The following is a 20,685-nucleotide window of genomic DNA, read 5'->3' as shown; positions in this document are numbered from 1 at the left end:
CTAACAGTGATATAGTCCAGAACATTTTGCAGAAGCAAATCATGACAGACTTTAATATCATTTATGTTAGCTTTCCTTTCACAAATATTATTTTAGAAGGACTGTGTAGAATTTTACTGTGGAGTAAAATTTTTCTGTTATCTTGTTAACAGCCTATCAAGTAACTCATCAATGTTAGATTTACTAAATGATATGGGATTTTTGCTGGTATACAAGAGATAGTCTTGGAGAACTATGATCTTAAAAGCCTCTGAATAGATACCCCTCTGTCACCTGTAACAGATAAAATAAAAATGAGCAGATGACCAAGCAAATATTTTTTAAAAAACTAGAAATGTTTTAATCGATGAAACAGAATTAAAGAAAGCACATGGAGAATGTGGAGGAAGAAAATTATACAATTGAGGCAAACATTACAGAAATAAATACATGCTCCTTAACTAGCCACTCCCAAAAATCCTGCAGAATCTTACTGAAAATATTGCAAAGTATTTTTCCAAACAAGTCTTGATGTTACAATACTCTGACTACTTTTACATTTTAAGCATATGTTGTCATTTTTGAAAAGCCAGCAGTGAGTCTTGCAAATGTATAGCAAAACTACTTGGCAAGAATTTACCTTTTTGAGATAAACCAAACTGCATGTCAGCACCCACCCCTGAGCTACCAGGATTTACTACGGACCTTAGCATATGGCAAGGGAGAGACAGGGGCTCTGTGAGATGTCTCAGTGTCTGACTGTGGTATGACTTTTTTAAAATTTATTTTTATACAGCTCAGGGGCAGAATATCATAGAATCATAGAATGGTTTTGTCTGGAAGGAACTTTAAAGATCACCTAGTTCCAAACCTCCTGCCATGGACAGGGACACCTTCCACCAGACCAGGCTGCTCAAAGCCCCATCCAACATGGCCTTGAACACTTCCAGTGATGGGGCAACCTGTGCCAGTGCTTCACCACCACCAGAGAGCCAAATTTCTAAATCTAATAATATATATAATAATCTAAACCTACCCTCTTTTAGCTTAAAGCCATTCACCATGTCCCAAAATGAAGTACATTCGTAAAAAATCACTCTCCAGCTCTCTTTTAAGATCCCTCAAAGTAGTGGAAGGTGCCATAAAAGCTTCTCTGCTCTCCAAGCTGAACAGCCCCAATTCTCCGTCAGTCCTCAGAGGAGAAGAGCTCCATCCCTCTGATCACCTTCATGGCCCTCTTCAGGACACACTCAAGAAGGTCTATGTCTTTCTCATACTCAATTTTCTACTTTTGAGTGTTCTGATTGATTGTAGACTGTGATGAAATGATTGAAACACTGACAGTGGTATGCCTTTGGTCTATGTATTTTTTTGTCTACTTTTTAGTCAACACAGGAATGTCTTCCCTTTGATTACCTGCTTTATATGTAACTTCTTTTAACAAAGACAGCAATAACAACATCCAAACATCCTGTCCAGACTTTCTGAATCAAGCGCTCTGGCCATTATAGTATTAAAGAAAAAAAGATATGCTATTTGTAGTACATGACACATTTATCTCATTTGAATGCAATTAAAATTGTTTCTAGAACTTCTTACATAATGTAGAAAGACAAATCAGCTCTTAAATCTTCCAGTTATTTCACTCTTCCCATATAAGTCAGCTAAGGGAGATGGATAATGACGTCTTACATACTTTTGGTTATCTTTACGCTTATTATTAATAAAACACAGAGAATCAGTTACTTGGCAAATTTCATGAGGTCATTTTTCATTGCAGATTATAGAAATAGAAAAATTCAAGACTGGTCAAATAAAATTCCTCTCTAATATTTATATTATTTTTCATTTAAGACAATTTTTTCTCCTTTCTTCCTCAAGGCTCAAACTTTTATCAGAACTTCTGAAAACAAAATTTAGCAACAAATTCAGAATCTCTCCATATAGATGGTTGAAAATGCTTTCTCTGATTTATATCTTTTCTGAAAATCCTTTTGATCGTAACAGTATTCGTAAGGTTCCCAATCATCAAAAACAATGTTTTCTCTGTTCAAAAATTTGTAGGTGTTCAATACAGCAGGGAATCCATATTTATCCATGGAATCAATAGCAATTTTTATAAAGCACTCATAATTATGTTGGATAACCACTAATTGTTGTGCAATGAAGCCATCTTCCAAAGTGTCTTGACACAAATTTTGTCGACACCATTCCAGTGTCTACTGAATATTTCCAGCTCAAACACAGAATGACTGAACCACTCATTAGTCATAGATTGCAACAGTTTGATCATATCACAGTCACTAATTGGCAAAGCTGGAAAGAAAATTGGCAGCATTCAGTAAATCCCATCTGCCCTTACTCTCTTCTCTAGCAGTTTCTGTTTTCAAGGCAGGGCTGGGTCTTCATGATGCTGCTTTGGCTTTATCACACCGTGAGCTGGCTTAAGATCCAAGCTTGCAGAAAGCAGAAAAGATTTCAACCCCTCTGGCTCCAGTATTCCATTGTTTTTGTATTCATTTCAGCATCCAGCTGGCCTGAATTTTCATCTCCCACAATAAATATCACATAGACTACTCCTGTTATTCAGGTCCATAGCTCTGATTTCTTTTTCCTAATTGTTCTGAGGAGGATTTTCATAATGAAGTGAGTTTTTAAGAAAGCCTACTGATTAATGATTTTTAGAAAACATGTGAGTGCCAATGAACTCCTGCCAAAATACAATCATGCTTCTTTGGATGGGTCTGGCATGCTATGTAAAATCAAGCACAAAATTGTAACTGATTTTTTCAATTCATGTGGATATCTCAAGTTCAAAGCTTCAGGACAGGTCCATAATACAGATATCCCCATTTTCTGGCTGACACAGAGTTAGGAGTTGGACTCTCTGGAACCACAAATGAACTGAGAGCTGATGGAACACATTTCCAAGGGTTAGTAACATTTCATATCTTACAGAATAAGTGGGGGGAAATTGTTGAGAAAATGTCAACATTTCCCTTTACATTAAAAAGAAACACAAATTATTATTGCTATTGTCATTTTTAAGAGTATCAGAAATGCCTAAGAAAAGCAAATGTTGACTTTATCTATAGCTAAATCCATAAAAAGAAGATTCTGCAGCTTAGTCTCACTTCTGCAGACTTTCTGTAGTGAAACCTTTAAGTGGGAAAGCATAAACCTTTTTAAGGAAGGCAAAGGTACAAGTTAAAACCCCTTATTATGTTTAATCATAGCAGGTTTCCCTTGGCCTTGGCACAGTTTCAAATGTAGGATACATCCAACAGCAAGGATATATCCAGCAGCAATTGGAACAAATTTGGACTGCAGTGGAAGTAAAAGACATAAATAAAATCCTTAGCACAGCCTCAGCAGGTGCCAGCTGTTTTTCTGCACAACGTGAGCCATACTCTGTCAGATACAAAGAAGGCACCTTCTTGCTACCTCACAAGACATCTGTTTGCTTCAGCCTTCAGTGGTGGCTGGCGCCTAAGTAAGTCAGAGCACAAGAAAATGAGTAATTATGGAACAGACTGTCCACTGAGAAAATTAATCTTTCAAATCTTGCAGAATCCTTACATCTTTTTACTGGTCAGCTTGTTCCTGGAGGAACAAGAGCTGTATTCTTTCCATGTTTTAAATAAAGTCCTTGTTTTAAAAAAAAAGTCCTTTAAAAAAATTCATGCTCTTGTATGAATTTTAGCATCTAGTTTATCCAAATTAATGTTCATTTCCTTTAGTAGTAACCCAAGACCATCTGCTGCAACCAAAAAGTTTTAGAAGTTCACAGATATCCAAAGGCAGTTTTCCCTCATTAATCTCTGTAGATCAACGGCTGCCCTCTGTGTCAGACTTGTATATCTTCACTCTGGGTACATGGAGCACCTCCCCTCACAAACGTGCTGGTTTATGGCCAGGGGTCAGAGGCATTACAGAAATGCTTAAGAAAATAAAATTACTTTCTCTATAGAACATATTACAATCAACTTTTCTGGAGCTACATTCAACTACTGCAAAACTGCCTTCACTTGGCTGAAATACAAAACAATTGTGTGAAAAAAGAAGCCAGTAACAATACTGACTTCAGAAAGCAGAGGACAGTTTGTTTTGAAATGATCCAGACTTCAAAGTGTCAATGTTCTACATACACAGAACTATATGTTTGAACAGTTGGCTGTAGCAGGAAATGCTTTCATATAGAGAAAGAGCAAGCTGGAAGCAGTTACAAATAGCAATTTCTCTCTGAACAATGTGGCCATTCCCATATGCTATTCCTAATGTACAGTTTAATAAATGACAGTTACAATGGATTTGGTCAGTACCCTTGGCATGAAAAAAAAGACACCATGAACACAGACAAAACTGATCTCTGAAATATGTCAGGTTCTGCAGTTTCCACAAGGCCACTGAGTTTTGTTGGACAGAGTAAAGAGAATTTCAAACCACCTTTATTTTTCTTGTCTGACTAGAAAGGAGGTTCTCAAGGAGCACATGCCATTGCATCTCTCAAATTTCTGCTACTGGCCATATTAAAATAACAGATGCAAGGCAGCAAAACTAAAACCAAAATATTGTTAATAAGAAGGCAACATAGTTTTCTCTGGACAAAATATCATGCATCTAAAGGTAAGCTATGGTACCCCAAAATCATTATGAGCTGCACACAGGTCTCTCTAGGTTTTCTTGTTGGAAGTTATTATATTAGTTTCCACATTAATAGGTAAAATGGCATTGCAAATTCAGAAAATATCTGGTTCTCTGCTTTGGCAAATTGGCGTATTTTTTCTCAGTGTGTAAGCATAAATAGTCCTGTAAAAGTATGATGGAGAAGGGAATCCCAGGACCCAGAAAGATTTCACATCATCACCATCATCATCATCATCGTCATCAGTGACAGAGTAACTTCTGGCTGTGAAAAAGAGGGCATTTTGCATAGTGACATCTCAGAGCTTTTCAATCTTCAAATCATACAATGCCTGTGCTACTGTGGGGCTTTGCCCTGCACCACAAAGCCTCTCAAACCTTCCTCCACACCCAGGTGAGACAAAGTTCAAGCAGTACAAAGTTCAAAATGCTTCTAGAATATCTCATAGGACCATCTGTTAGGGCTTAGATTCGACCCTTCTGCCATTTCCATCTGACAAGAATTGCTGTTGGCACCATTGCATCTCTGCAACAAAGGCACATAATAGGCACAAATTAATAATAAGGCAACATCCTGAAGTGAAAGTCTGGATCAGAAGATCGTGCAGTGTAACTACCGTTCTCTCTGAGACAATTTTAGACACCATCCAGTACGCGATCACTTCAGCTGTAGTAAAAGCCAGGAGGACCTTTTTTATTCTGTGTCCAGACTGGAAACCAAGACGGTGCTCTCCACTTTATGTTAAAATCTGAAGACAACTCAGTAACAAAGAGGATCACCTCCAGAGCAGGTACAGAAACTTCACTGCTCTGTGACAGTGCAGGTTTCATGCCTTTAACGTTTCCTGTAAAAGCAGTCTGAAGAAGCCACAGCAGTGCTTTCCCTCACTCCTCCTTTTGGCAGTTGCCTTTAAACTGAGGATTGCCTTTGGTCCATGCCTGTGTTATGTTGCAGCTGGCTAGTCCATGTCCAGCCAGCCACGAGTCCTGCTGACTCAGACCCAGAGCTTTACCCAAAAACTTGTATTCCTGGCTTGACTTTCTGGCTTCCTCATCACTGTGGACTTGTGCAGTGATAAAGACTCTTGGCTGAACTTGGCTGCCATCAACAAACATACTCTGATAATTTTGCTTTCTTCCTGTGGAACCGTGTCCTCGCTGGTGAGGTCACTTGTTCAGAGGTTTGGCTTCCTGCTCCCTGACCACTGCAGAGCAGCCTGCCCTTGGTGCTCTCTGACAGTCTACACCTGCTATCAACAAAATGAAAACCACAGTAACATCTTCCCAAGTATATATTTAGAGCACACAAATATTCATGACATGGCTTCAAAATGAAGAAAAACTGTGAATGAGAAAATATGTTCATGTAACAGGGCGTCAAAACTTTCTTGTATCTAGAGAGACATGTAATGTGTAATCAGATTAATAAGAAGACACAAAGAATTTTTAAGTGCAGTAATTTGTACTCTTCAAAGACAGAATTCAGCCAACTAATTCTTTGTAAGGTGACAGGTCTGTAAAACTTTATATAATGAGAAATACACATAAGAATTTATTAGTCATTTATATCACAACTAATCCAGACCCAAGTCTCTTCCAGCAGAATGATTTCCAGTTAGAGAAGAACAGATATATTTGTTTCTGAGTTAAAATGAGGAGAAAGCAGTATAGACAATGATAGTACAACTGAGCGAGGTTTTACTGCATTTTATGAATTTCAGCCTCTAAGGGAAGAAATATGTGTTTGTTTTCTTGATCTTGCAGCATACTCTTTTTTGTTTATTCAAACCTTGATCCTACAGGGCTGAGATTAGCTTTTAAGAGCACCAGTTTAAGCAAGGACTCATTGGTTTTAAGTTTAAAATATCCATTAATACTGTGACAAGAAACTGTTCATAATGTTCAGTGATTACCCTAAACCAGAATGCTACTTTCTGTGACATATGTATAGCAGGAATAACACAGAATAAGAACAATAATTCACAGCTTAGCTCACAGAGTCACTGATATTTTAGGACTCTGGCCCATTTAGGACAGTCTTCGGGGTCTGAATTTTTTTTTTTTAATTCAAGTCAAGCCTATCAGATAGAATAGGATAGTTTAAAATAACTAACTTCAGGTAACAAATTAGGTTCTGGAGGTAAACAGAGGGGAAATTCTCCTCCATACTCTTTTGTATTGCAAAAATCAAAATACATGTAAACAGGACACCAAAAAATGCAATTGGTCCTATGTACTATATTGGTCTTGCTAGTCATATAGTTAATATGACAGCTTTTCATTTTCTGTCTTTAGACACGTGTCCATGCTCAGGTCTGTTTTGGTTTGAGAAGTATTTATTGAAATCAGAGACTTTTTATATGCAGAGTTTATCTAGTGCATTAGTAAGACGATAATGCAGGAGCAAATGCCATCACAGTCACAACAATAACAGGTTTGCTTGAGTTAATGCAGTGGTACAGTCTGTCTCTGTCCCAAAGAGCTGAAGTTTGTGACTAAAGTCACTGTGACGGGGTCCTTCTGACACTAAGTGCAAACAGCTGCAGAGAAGGATGGAGCACAGAGTTTGTGGTCATAAGTAGCCTGCCTGACCATGAGTCCCTGAAAGGTCAGACAGCAAGAAGCCACATAAATTTGAAAAATCTTTCACCTCTACTCTCTTGAAAAGGGAGGACAAGAGCATTGTTTAAAGAGCCTCATGGTCAGCAGGACCATGAGGAAAGATGAGAAATCATAAGGTTACACTAACATATTCCTGTGTTCTGCTTCAAGATTATTTTCCCAAAAGCATTCTACAGAACTTCAAAACAAAACAAAATGAGAAACAGAAGTGGAAATTGAAAGGGAGGAGAAAGAGGCAAATGGAGAAATAAAAACGGAGAAAGGGAAAAAGGAAAGGGAAAAGAGAAATGGGGACTAGGGAAAAAGGAAAAAGTGAAAAATGGATAATGAAAAGGGTATATCCTTTGACCTATCTTTAGACAAGCATATAAAGTGGAAAAGACTAATATGATTCCATATGGTTATTGGGTATAAGTATTAACAGCTTATCAGGTCTCTGATTATTCTCAGGCTCACAAACAAGGCTCACAAACAGCAAGGGATTAAGACAGCCCAGCACAATCCAGGTCTTTTAGTATTAACTGTATTCACTATCCTCATCTTTGACTGACCTTTTCTGTGATCACATCACTAAGAATGAGGCTCAGAAAAAAATTAATTATGCAAAACCCAATTTTAAGTTCCCTTTTTAAAAATTGCAGGAAAAAATATCATGCAAGAGCCCTGCAAAAGTCATCTAATTCAATGTGCTGCTTAATGCAGGGCTATCCTGAAGAAAAATGTTGTCAAGAGCCCTATTAGTTAAGGTTAGAATACTTGTAAGGATGGAGATTCCACAAACCCTCTCACCAGCTTCTTCCAGGACTTACCTGCTGCCACGGTGAAGATTTTTTTCCTTACTTGCTCAATCAAAATTTCCTTTGTTGCATGTTTTGGCTGCTACTTATTCTTTTGCTCTGTTTTATTCTCTAAGAAGAGTCTGCCTCTGTTGTCTCTACCTGTCACTTTTGCGCCGAGAATAACACAGGAACAGGCAGGAGACAATATTGTAGAAAAGAATAAGAAGGCTTTATTCGAGAGAACTGCACAGTTTTTATAGACTATTATGATAGATTCTATTTGATTGGCTAACTAAAAAAACCATCTTCTTCACACACTGTCTTTGAGAAGAAGAAAAACAAGAAGTGGAAAAACACCACCTGTAGATTATTTATATTTAACAAGTTACCATGTCCTTACAATTTCCTAAAAATTCTCACAAGCCACTGTGAGAAACGCTTGCCGTTTCTCTCTCTCTGTCCCATGGCATCCACCTCTGCCACCATTCAAACAACAATGATGAGGACCACATCATCATGCCCAAGAGTGGAAGCTTCTTGAGGTACAGGATGGCTGAAGTTGTTAAGAAAGACATCTAGGATCTACAAGTCAACAATAATAGAATATTGAACAGGAGCAGCTGACAAGATGGTGATATACCAATAAAGTGAGAGAGAGAGAGGCTGTCAAGAATAAGTGCTGTACACTGCAGGCTATTCTAGCTGCTTAACAAAAAGCTTTATCTTCAGATGAAGAACGCCTTAAGTTTCTAAACTGCAGCAAGACAGGCTCAGTTTGGGAATCCCACAGATAACGTGAATGTGACCCTCAATCTTTAGGCTTTCCCTACAACTTATGAGATACATTTTAAGTAAACTGGCAGTTAAGAACTCTTTGTTTTGTGTCCATTACAGAGGTAGAGAACCATCTGAAGCCTGTCAAATTGATCCACTTCTACTTCAGGACAGATAAAAATGTTACGACCAAGTTCTTCTCCGATGCTTGCACAGATGCAAGAGGATGTGGAGACAAGTGCCGAGTGTCTCCTTGCCTCTTCTGAGTTCAAAATGCAAAGTTTGCTCCTTCTACATACTGTGAATCAAAAATGGAAAGGCCAAAAGAAGTTGGAGGCACACAGTTGTCACAGCCTCCTCTGTAAGGAAATAAACACCACCTGTCAACTACTTTGATGATGGTGTCATTCTAACAGACTGTTCCACATGAATTTTCCTTCATGATTTCAGTCTGCATTGTTTGTGTTACACTGATCTAGGTTTAGAAATTCATCCATGAAGAAAACACAGCAGAACTAAGTATTCAGACACAGGAAAACCTTTTGTTCATATCAGATAAACATATCTCACACACAGGAATAGTTAATATTTCCAAAATACTTCAATGTATGGCTACGGTATAGTAATTACACACAGAACAGAGCACAAGACAAAGTATTCATGTAGATAGTCTTGCTTTCCCCATAGTTGTTTCCGGCATTTGCACCAAATAATATATTTACTATTGTTTGGCTGACTGTATAGGAGCTAAATGACAGTAGCTTCTTTTGAACGCTCTTTGTGGAAATTCTGCAATGTGTCTGGAATAGACAATTAACATTCTACAATATGTCTTGGAATAGACACTTAAGATATGAGTAGCTTCAGTGTATCAGACGGCTTGTAAGCAACTATTCATTTAACACTCATACTGTAAATACTTGGGAGTGTCTGTGTTAACTCCTAGCTGGAGCGGCAGTTTTACCCCCACTTCCTTTTTTTAAATGAAAACTTCTTTGTTGAACAAAGCAAAGCTCATGTGGGCAAAGCAGTAACAGAGTCACCACGATTCCATCCTGTCTTTTGAAATTCTGTAAGAGAAGTATAAAAAAGGAGCTACAATACTTCAGGTCACCAGTGGTTTGTTTATTTTTCCACTAAGAAAGCATCCTTGAAATTTTATGAATGTTTACACTTGCACTGAACACCACCCCCACTCCCCAGCTCATCATATCTCTGGACCAGGATGTTGCCATGTGGTACTCATTTGTCAGAGTTGCATCTTGTGATAGATTTAAGTTTCACTTTAAGCGCATCAGAAAAAAAGCATACACCCCCAAAATCCCCTGAAAACCCAACATACAAAAACCCCAACAAAAATACATGTAGAATCAAAGCTTTGATTATAATATAAGGCTACCTTAAGCAGTACTTTGAGTTCAGTCAAGTACTGTTTGGTAAAAACAAACGGAGCTATACACTAATATGACATACTTTATAGAACTGAAAACTAAAACTCTTTCAGGTAAGTGTTTTTTCATTAACACCATTTCACTACAATAACTAATAGGTTATTTTTATCAAGAGCCAGATTTTTTCAGCTGAGACAACTTTCAAAACTAGTACATGTTTTATATCTTTCCTGCAATCGCATGTGAAAGAAACTAAAGACATAAACTAAAAAAAAATCAAACCATGTGGGTTAAACCACATTCATGGCTAGCCTGAACAGGATTAAATGTTTGCTTGTTTTTCACTGTGAAAAGTATGAAAGGGTTTGAGTCACGTATACCCACACCCACAAGCACCACAAAGTGGCAGCACTACTGTGGAGCATTCATTACAGATGAGTGGTTCCGTCTTACCAAGTCAAGAGCTGTGCTGGTTTGGCAGAATGTTGAAACAGATGGAACTGGAACAGACTTTGGAAACTTGAAGACTAAGAAAAGCTAAGACTTTGGCCCTCTGAGAATAAAAAAGCATCACATTCACAGAAGTGACAGTGTATTAAGTTGGTCCATAGCTAACCAAAGCAGGATAGCAGAAGTAAAAATTCTTACTGTGGGGAGACGCTGCTCCCTCACACCTCTCTCCGTGAGGCAGCCAAAGCACTGGCAAGAAGGATTCCCAATCAATGGATATTTTGGCATCAGGAATTCCAAAAATGAGAGGATTCCTAGAAAAGCCTCAGGTTTTGCATAATTTTCTCCACAGTTTGCTTTGTAGATCATCATGTATGCATTAATGCCTAAAAATTACTCAAGCTACCAGCACATTTGTTTCAATTATCCACAACTCTTTTACACCTGAAAATTCACCTTCTCATGCAACATGACAGTGCTGAGACAGACATCTTCTGTAAGACAGAAAGAAACACAGGGACAAGCAGCAACAACTCTAAATTCATATATTTCAAGAAATGTTGTACCTGTACCTGCAGTGTGTGCTTGACAGCTGTTAGTTATTAAATTAAGACATTAAACATACCATGATACAGTGCATATGCATAATGGTGGGGAAAAAAGGGCTTGATACATGCTGTCAACTGGTTCCATTTCCTTGGTACTGTCAAAGCTGAGAAAATTATACATTTAGAAAAGCTATATAGTTCTTTTCCAACCCCAAACAGATCTGCTCTTTCTAGTTGTCTGTTTTTCCCATGGGCATGGCTCACAGCTTGCGGTTCGAATTTATTTTATTGATTCCTTGTTAAGTGGTTGGTTCTGTTGTACCCCCACGTTCTCCCCGAGCTGGTTTACCCCTGGGTTTTACCCTCCCTCAAAGCTGTCCCTCATGCCATTCCCCACCCCTTGTTCCAGCTCTTTCCCTGCCTGTTAAGGCATTCCAGCCCTTGATTCCCGAACCTTCTCTGCCGCTTAAACCTTGGGCCAATCCCTGTCTGCAACACCCCTTTGGAATTCCCCGACTCCTCAAAGCCCCATTGGCCCATGTGACCCATCCTATCCATCCTCCTACCCCAACTGGCCCCAGACACTTGATGTAATCCCCTCACTCCTCCCCTGAGGATTCCCTATTGGTTAGCTGTTTGTATCCACCTCCTGACCTGCATGTGAACAAAACCCCTTGCACAACAGAGCTAGGGGCTTTTTGTCCTGCTCCTTTCACGTAGAATAAACTGATCTTGTAGAACGTCAAGATGGAGAGCCTTCTCCTTTCTCCTCTGCCTGGTCCCTGTCGTGGCTTGTGTCTGGCACTTTAGAGTAAGTGGCTGTAAAGGTTCTGCCTCTGGTAAATCCCCATACCTAGGCAGTTCCCCACTCCTGGCATTGCGCCGGAGTTCTAAGTTAGCCCGGGTTCCAATAGCCATGGCACTCAAGATGTAAAATTTTTGAAGGGATTGCTCTTGATTATGGGACTGGATTTTACCTGAGATGTTCAGGGTTCAGTCTGTCACATCATCCATGTTGTGAAGGAAGATGTTAAGGTATGTTGGGCTCAGTAAGGACCACAGAGTAGTACACTAATGGAGTGGTAACTGGCGCCCAGTAACTGTCCTTCATAGCACTGGTTACACCCTTTCAAGCTCATGTAGTTCTGACTGTTGTCAATACACATCGCTGCTCACTCATCTCGTCCTTACTTCAAGAGTTTATTTATGTGCTGAAAGTCTTACACAAGACCACAAATAGCAGTTGTCTTTTCCTCATGCACTGAGCTGCTCATTTCATTACTATAAGGCTATGAGATTCCCAGGCAAGATTCTCCCCTTCCCACTTTTGTGCTGACTACTTCTAATCACCTTGTTCTTACTAGAATGTCTTCCACAATTATGTGCTCCCACACCTTCCCAGGAACTGAGGTCAGCTGCTCAGCCTGCAGATCCCTAGGTCCTGCTCCTTCCTTTCAAGAAGAGGTCCTCTTTTTCTTGAAATAGGAGTGACACTGGATTTCTCTCTATTCATAGGATCTTCTGATCACCACAATCTTTCAAAACTTGTATTCCAAAGTTCAATCTCAACGATATCAGCCAGCTTGATGAGCCCTCATGGATGTGTCTCATGAGGTCCTGTAAACTTGCAGATATCTAACTGATTTCAATGTCCCTTCTCTCAGTCTGCCTCAATGGAGGACTTGAATTCATGCCTTCAGACTTTCCCAGTGGGCTCAGGGGCTTGGTTTCCTGGAGGAAAATCTTACCAGTAAAAAAGTGAGGCAAAGAAGGCATTGAGTATCTGGGTTGTTTCCATGCCCCATCACCAGATTTGTTTCCCCATTTAATTTTGCAACAGACCCACATTTTCTCTTAATCAATCTTTTTCCTGTTGGTATACCTGTAAAAGCCTTTCTTGTTGCTCTTCTATTCCCTTGATAAATTTAATTCCAAATGGGTTTTGACTTTTCTGAGCTCATTCTCATGCTGTCAGATAGTGTCTCTATATTTTTGCTGTGCTACCTGACCCGGTTTCCAACTCTCATATGTTTCATTTTACTGTTTGAGTGTACTTACATGAAATATCACCAGAGATGAATCAGAGCTTGGATTTCACACATGTTTATGTTCCGAAACTGTTTTTCAGCAAACCCCAGTTACAGGCTATTCAAAATATCCCCAGATTATAGGAAATTTTGAAGCATGTCTTAGAACACTATTCTTTTCTCTCAAGAGTCATCAACTTACTCTTTCACAGGCAGCACAAAATTTAAAATTATTTCTAGGTGGGTTCTGTTCTCCTCGAGTTAGGTTATGTGGTGTCACTCGTAAGAAGGGCAGTGATTATAAAATGCACTGAATAATGACAGATGCAATAATGCCCTCTTGGTCACCAACCACCAAAAAAGTACAGAGGAAATCAAAGTCTGTATTCGGCTTCCAAAGAAGCAGAGCCAGACATCACGACTATGTACAGAACTCTGATTTCACAGTTCAGAGGAAGATATATCTCAAATAGGACTGGAAGTTAATGTTACATGATCAGTTTTAAGTTAGGGCAGTAACTCTTCACAGCAAGAAGTGGATTCACTGGCAGCAGAGGAGGTAGACCCAGAATCATAAGACCCAAGCTGTTCCCAAATATAGAATGAACTGGCTGGAGCCCTTACATGTTAATATTTTGTGTTCTGTACTAAATATGAAGCAAAAGACTATGAGTGATGGGGCAGTTGATATTCAAATCTCATTGCTGAATCACTGTTACCAGATTTAGGCTTCCAGCCCTTGAATGTTTGGAATAAAACACATTTGAGTGCCTCCAGAAAACCCTGGTTCTTCTCAGAACCCTTCAGGAAAACTTGGTACAGACCCTAGTTCTTCTCAGACTGGGCTGTAAGGCAGCCACAAATGATTTAAAACACTGCAGTTCTTTTTCAGGACACATTCTGCTCTGCCAGTTGCCTTTTCCAAGGTTTTCTGACCAGAAAGTATCCTGAATAATACACCTGTCATTTCCCGCTGCTCATATGCAAACACATTAAAACTGAGATTTGCTTATTTTACTCATTCTTTGGAAGAATTCTACTCATTCTACTGTATTTGACTCTCTGCAACATTTATGAATTTTTAGGTTTGGGAGCAGAAGCTGCTAGAGATGGGAAGGTTTCCTGAAGAGAATTAACCACAGTCTAAATTGCTGTTCGATTTTGTTGTTTTATGAGCCTGCTGTAATCATGTGGGTTGGCCAAATGGGAAAAGATTGTTTGAGGACTTCAAATTATTGATGATACATAGACATACTCTCTTAAATAGTTATCATTAATGACATCCTAAATAAAGCAATCAGAATTCACTGAACCGTAAAATTTACTGTCTTTCTAGCCAAGGCACACTTGCATAAATTGGCAAAGGTACTGCATGAATTTGGTCAGATGTGAGACACCACTACAAGAAAAACCAAACTGATCCATGGCTAGCATAGCAAAGGAAGGGGGAAGAAATCACAACCAAAGGGATACACATCCTCCAAAACAAGCATTTGATCTCATAATTAACACGTTTAAATAAGAAATATGTTAATTGGAACCCTTTGAATATACCAGACATAAGTAATACAGTCAGATCTTTCCTCCTGATGCTCATTTATTGAGATGATCCTTCAAATCTAAATGCAAGGGGCAAATGCAAGCACAAATGTGGTTTTGAGTTCTATTCAAGATCATGGAAACAACTGCTTATTCCAGACTTCTAGTGTGCCCAAGGACGCCTCCAGAGAGGAAATGAAGACAGTCATTATAACACTATATGCATCCCAGCTGGTTTCCTTTTCTGAGGCCTCAAAAAAAAAAAAAAAAAAAAAAGAAAAAAAAGCTAAAAAATGTCTTCTGTTGCCTGGCAGAGTCTGTTAGGAAGCATGTAGTTTATAGTCCAAGAGAATTAACGAGTAGAGAGTGTTACATAGAAAAAGAATCTATTTAGAAAAGTGACAGAATGGAACAAATTTTCTAAGTCAGGTTTGTTCTACTGGTGTTATCAATCTCTTCAGCTACTGAAAGAGATGACCCCAACTGAAACAAACTGATTTTCTATTGTAAATTACTGTGTTCTACATGGAAAGGCTTTTTATCAGCTATGAAATCAGGCTCAGCTCCACGTTGAAAACATGCACAACAGCTGGTAACAGCTTGAAGACGTGCCTGAAGGATCACAGTGGCTCATTCAATTTAGACTCAATTGCAGTTTGATTATGTCCAAATGCTCATTCTGGTACAAGAGGATTGCAATGCCATCTGAGTTCTCTTTAAGGAAGACTGTGCTTTATTATCACTGTAATAGTGTCCTGTCTTTGGAAAGAATGGACTGAGCCATCCCCATCACACGTGTGATTGAACATGTTTGACACTCAGAGCACGTACTGTAATTACTTGGTAGAAACAAGATTTTAGATGCATAGTCAAGTTTGTGTACGCTCAGGATGTCAGTTTGCTGTGAAGAGAAGTTCCGGTTCTCTGCTTGTAAGAATCACACCAGCTGATCATCAGCCAATGAAAGTCAATAATTCACAATTCCTCCATTAAACTCTGCAGGTCAGGAGTGCAAAGTTTATGTCAACAGCCTAATGACAGCCTTTATGTGTACAGAGGGCCAATGAAAGAGACAAATATTTATTTTATGTAAACTATTGCTAAGCATGTTACTTAGGCCAAGAAAGAGCTGTTCAGCTTGGCTAATAAACTCAGATGTCAATGAGAAATTTGTAAAGCTTCTTTTAGGGCTCATAAACATAACATAAACTGCAGAACCACACACATTTAAACATTTTTAAAATTTTTTTTTTAAAATTCAGGCACTGATTTGACTGTAGAACTGAGAAATACTGATAACTGCCTAGACAGCCTAGAAGAATAAATGTAATTTCTGCAAGAAGCTAGAGCAAGTCATAGGGAGGACTCTATCACTCAAACTTCAGCAGGGCTAGCATTGAGATTTTCTAACTCTGTGTCTGTCCACAGTTTGGGTGCCAGCATGTTCAAGGCTGTGCTCTAAGTACCTTCAGTTCACTAACTTAAGTTGTTGATGAAGAAGCAAAACATGTTAAAAGCAGCCGGGTAATTAGTGTAAATCAAGATACATTATCAGGCATAATTAAGGGCCAAGTACATGCACTGCAAGGCGGTACCAGATAAATAAGACAGACCAAGCTTTTATGAACAGATAGATACATGCTTAATTGTCAATTAAACAAAAGAGAAGTGATGAAGTAATTCATACATATCTTCAACAACATATCTTCAGTCCTTCTGCACAAACCCTAGAAGAATAGGGCACTGTATTTGCAAAATTTTTGTGAACACAAGAGAAAAACTGCAAAAGCTCCCCATGGCTCAAATAACACTACATTTGGGTGAAGAGGAAGAAAGCATTTTATTTCTTACCTATTTGCATATGTACAGTGCTAGCTGCAGTGAAATGGACTGAAAACTTTCAACAGAGATAGTAAAATTCATCATTCTAACTCAGAGAAACTGATGAGATTTCAGGACTTCGGTTTCACTCTGAAGCAAAGTGACATTATGTCTTAAAAGTTTTGTTGGAGTCATGACCAAATCCCATCAATTTGCAGACCATGCAACTGAATTTTAAAGTTCTGAACGAAATATTTCAAAATTTTAAATACTTATTTTACAACTAGCAGTTCATTACTTCAAATATAAGCTTTTATATACTTTCTTTTTTTTTATTTGCTGTTTTATTTTACCATGAAAGCAGCAGCCAGAAATTCTAGGACTTGGAAATGAAAGCAACACTTCTCCTAAAAGACCCAACATCTCACAAGTTTACTAAAAAGTTAAACTAGAGCCCAGAAGTTCTCATACAATTTCATGATGGGAATTGTCATCTGAAAGACAACTTCCCATCATTCTTTTTTTTTTTCCCCTTCCTTTTTCTATGTAGGAAGTAATCATAACTACACAATTTCCTCAAGAGAAACAAGACATGGTCAAAACATTTTTCCTGATAGGAAATCTTTTAAAATATTAGAATTTTCTAACTAGTCTTTCTGGTATCTCTCACAAAGTCATAAAAGAGCTCAAGCCCTCTACTGGACATCTGCTGAGGCTTTCATTTTATTCAGCACCCTCAACCCTGCTCCACAATTCACTGCTCCCCTGGGGAAACAAGAAGACAAAGATGGTGAAGGCAAAGAAGGCAATTTTTTTCTAAAATCTGATGGTCACTGCTTTGTTTTCAGGTTTGTAAAAAAAAAGTTACCCCTTCCCTATCCCTCAGGGAATAGTTCAAATCCGTGAACAATTTTCCTACCATTATGTAACCAACTCAAGAACATCTCAAGGTATTTTTTCCTTTTTGCATGTAGCCAGCACAATGGTACAACAGAAGGCAACTGTGCCCATCCTCTAAAAGGACACTTACTCATTCACAGTTTCTCTTTCATTCAAATGAATTTAGAGATACCCACCCATGCTACGGGTAGATAGAGTAGAGCTAGGCTCAGAAAAGCAGTACAGCATTATTCAGGGCTGGAGAATCCTGGAAAGCAGTGACCTAGAAGGAGACAGTGACTGAAAGGACACTGGATAAAGCATATGTTCAGCAGCAAAAGGCCTGAATACCAGAGGGCCAATTCATTACTCTGTGTCTCCAAGCATTTTCATCTTAAATACACAGTTTATTTCAGTGCACTCTACTGCTGAAAGGAACTGTGAGAAAGGAAAATGAGGTTATTTCTCCAACAGTTAGACTGAAAGATTTAAAGTATGAAACTCTTCTCTTCAATTACTCTGTTAGTCATGTATTTGCAGCACCAGAAGGAAAGGAATATTATTCCTGTCTCTGGCATTCAACACATGATTTCAGAAGATGAAATAATTTAAATCAAGCATTAGGAAAAGGTGCTGTGTAATGGAAAGCATGAGACTCCCATTATTGCAAGCACTTAAAAAGCAGATGTGAAAAAAATTTAGTAAACATTTGGGAATAGGAACTTCTGTATTAACAGACAAATGAGTATGAAATATAAGGCCAAGACAATAATGAAGGAACATATTCCCAGAGCAGTGTCTAAGTCTCCAGTGATCTTAGGACACTTCCATAACCTCACTTGATGTTCACTCATGGTAAGGTTAGGAGTCCTTCCAGCAGCAGTAAAATTCTGCACTGGAAGAAACTGTCCAGAAACAATAGTGATTATCTTTCCTACTTCTGATATCTGATCTGACTTTCACAGGTAGGAGATTTAAAAAAAACCAAAACAAACAGATCTTCAGGTAATAGAAACAAGCATAGATCCACCAAAAAATAAGTTGTGCATCAACTAAATATTTGCAGGTTTTGTCACTTTAGTTGCAGCTCTAATGATCTTCTGATTGTTTACCTGTGTGTGCCAAAATTTGGTTCTCTCCTGTCCAGACCTCTCTCATGCACTGTCATTCATTAGCTCAAGAAAAACATTTTTACCTGATGCAACAGATCTGCCTCCAGTGGATAGAAAATATTATATATTAGTCACCATTTAAATATACATTTATTAATTCTAAGAGCTGGTTTCTGTTTGTTTCCTTAATTAATTACATGTACAGCATTACATATTTCTCATCTGTACCTACAGCATTTTTAGTGGTAACTAATCTGTGGCTTTTTCTCCTACTGAAATAACTACCTGGGGCTTTGGTTTTTAGATGCCAAAGTGTCAGTAATCTATGACAGTGTCAATTAGAAGGCAAAAACCATTGAGTAACATTAAAGTCTTCATGTGTGGTATCTACTTCCCATCAATATTTTCTAATGATCCTATCACACAGTTATCTAGAGGTCTTTTACATAACAAATGCCAACTAGTTTTGCAAGAGAGTTAAAAAAGCTTTTTGGTATAAATATCACCATTCCTAATGGCAAAGTAATATGTGAAACCGTGTCTCTTTTCTCAAAATTACATGTAAACTTTTAAATCAGTGTTCTCTCTCACTAGTTAACTGTAAGGCTATGCCTTCCGGAGATGCTGAGGAATTTGGCTGTGTTACAAGAATGTATGATCTGAAATTGCAAAAAGACTTTTCACTTAAAGTCCATGAAGACTGGATGGGTAAAACTAAACATTTAACTCGAGAGATTAGAAAATCTCAATTTGTTCAGACTTTTACCAGGAGAAATCTCTATGCACTGGAACGAGCATCACATCTGTCTTTGCACTCACACCATACCTGACACATTCCTGATATGCCCACAGTGACACATCTATCTATCCTAATTGTAAAAACATGCAGTATTCTGAATTTCCTTAAAGTACTTTCTGTTAATAGTTACACTCGGAAGATATCTTGAGAAAGCTGTCATGATAGGCTGCCATAGAGCTGGAGAACCAATGTATTTATTTACCCTCATCCAGAATGAATGGGAATTTAAGCTCCTAACTCACAGCAGCTTTCCTATATGAAATGACAAACAGTAAGCAGCAGATAAAATGAAGATCTAAAGTGGTAGTGTCTTTTTCCATATTAGGAAAACAAATCTTAAAACCCACACTTACTCTCAAATTATAAACATGTTTTGGAGAAGCCTTACCTTCTATGATCTGAGCTGCTGCACCAGAGTGGATTGACAAGCCAAAGAGCAGTAGCGACAAGTCCCAGGTCCACCAGGCATGCCTGGAGCAGGTGTGCCAAAAAAAAAGGGGGGGTGGGGGAAGAATGAGACCAAAGAGTGTAACACAGAAATGCATGCAGGAAAAAAAAGAAAAAAGTAAAATTTAGAAGCAAGAGTTCTTACCATGAGAGCATTTTCTGAAAGTCAGTGGAAAGAACTTAAGTGAGAAAAAAGTGCAGTGCACATGAGTTTTGTGCTTATGAAAATAAGAAGTTAATAAAAACTGGAGCCTGCTGTTTCGCCTCCAACGTTTGGACACAAGTGGAACAAAGGCAGCACTCAGGCTCTCTGTGTGACTCACTGCAATTCACTGCTCCAGCTCTGAAATCTGACTCCGTGTAGACTTTCCTGTCAGACCACTGCCGAAAACTTCCTACTGTATTTATGGATGGACACCCTTTACGGCTGTACACCATCCCAGCGCTGTCATTACCCAGCCCTGTCTTTAACTGCTGTGTACCCTGACAGGCAGCAGCACAGCTTCTCCAGCTTCCTCTCCCGCCTGCTCACAACCTCCCCTTATTCAATAAAATATGACCTCCAACATCCTTCCATCCAGCGTTACACAGGCAGTGATACAAATTCTTATATGGAATGGACATTTTTCCTTCCATTTTGGCCAAACTTTATCAGAAGCGAGTTTGAAGGTGTGAGCAGGACAGAGCAGCGGTTAAATGGCAACAAATGCCTGGGATTCACACCTGCACTCTCTTACAGATTTTGTCACCTACAGAGATGTTTTGAAGTACACTCTTTTCTCTGACGAGCTTTTTAAGTTTAATACTCGTATTTTCAGAGATTTACACCCTGCATGTAGGTTGAGAGTGTGTCGCTACCTCAGCAGCTGCACAA

General features: G+C 38.7%; 1 protein-coding gene across 1 annotated transcript in view; it reads right to left on the bottom strand.

The window, feature by feature from the left end:
* COL15A1 (collagen type XV alpha 1 chain) overlaps positions 1–20,315 on the bottom strand; it is a 117,592-nt gene extending 97,277 nt beyond the window's left edge. The window contains exons 1-2 of the mRNA XM_038127659.1: positions 19,957–20,315; positions 19,753–19,835 (exon numbers count right to left, since the gene is read on the bottom strand). Coding sequence (XP_037983587.1) covers positions 19,753–19,835; positions 19,957–19,967 — 94 coding nt within the window. The 5' untranslated portion in view covers positions 19,968–20,315. The remainder of the gene's footprint in view (positions 1–19,752; positions 19,836–19,956) is intronic.
* Positions 20,316–20,685: the final 370 nt, after the last annotated feature.

The sequence above is a fragment of the Motacilla alba genome, chromosome 2 (assembly GCF_015832195.1).
Source record: "Motacilla alba alba isolate MOTALB_02 chromosome 2, Motacilla_alba_V1.0_pri, whole genome shotgun sequence".
In the NCBI taxonomy this organism is placed as follows: Eukaryota; Metazoa; Chordata; class Aves; order Passeriformes; family Motacillidae; genus Motacilla; species Motacilla alba.
This window is presented reverse-complemented; position numbering and strand designations above follow the sequence as displayed.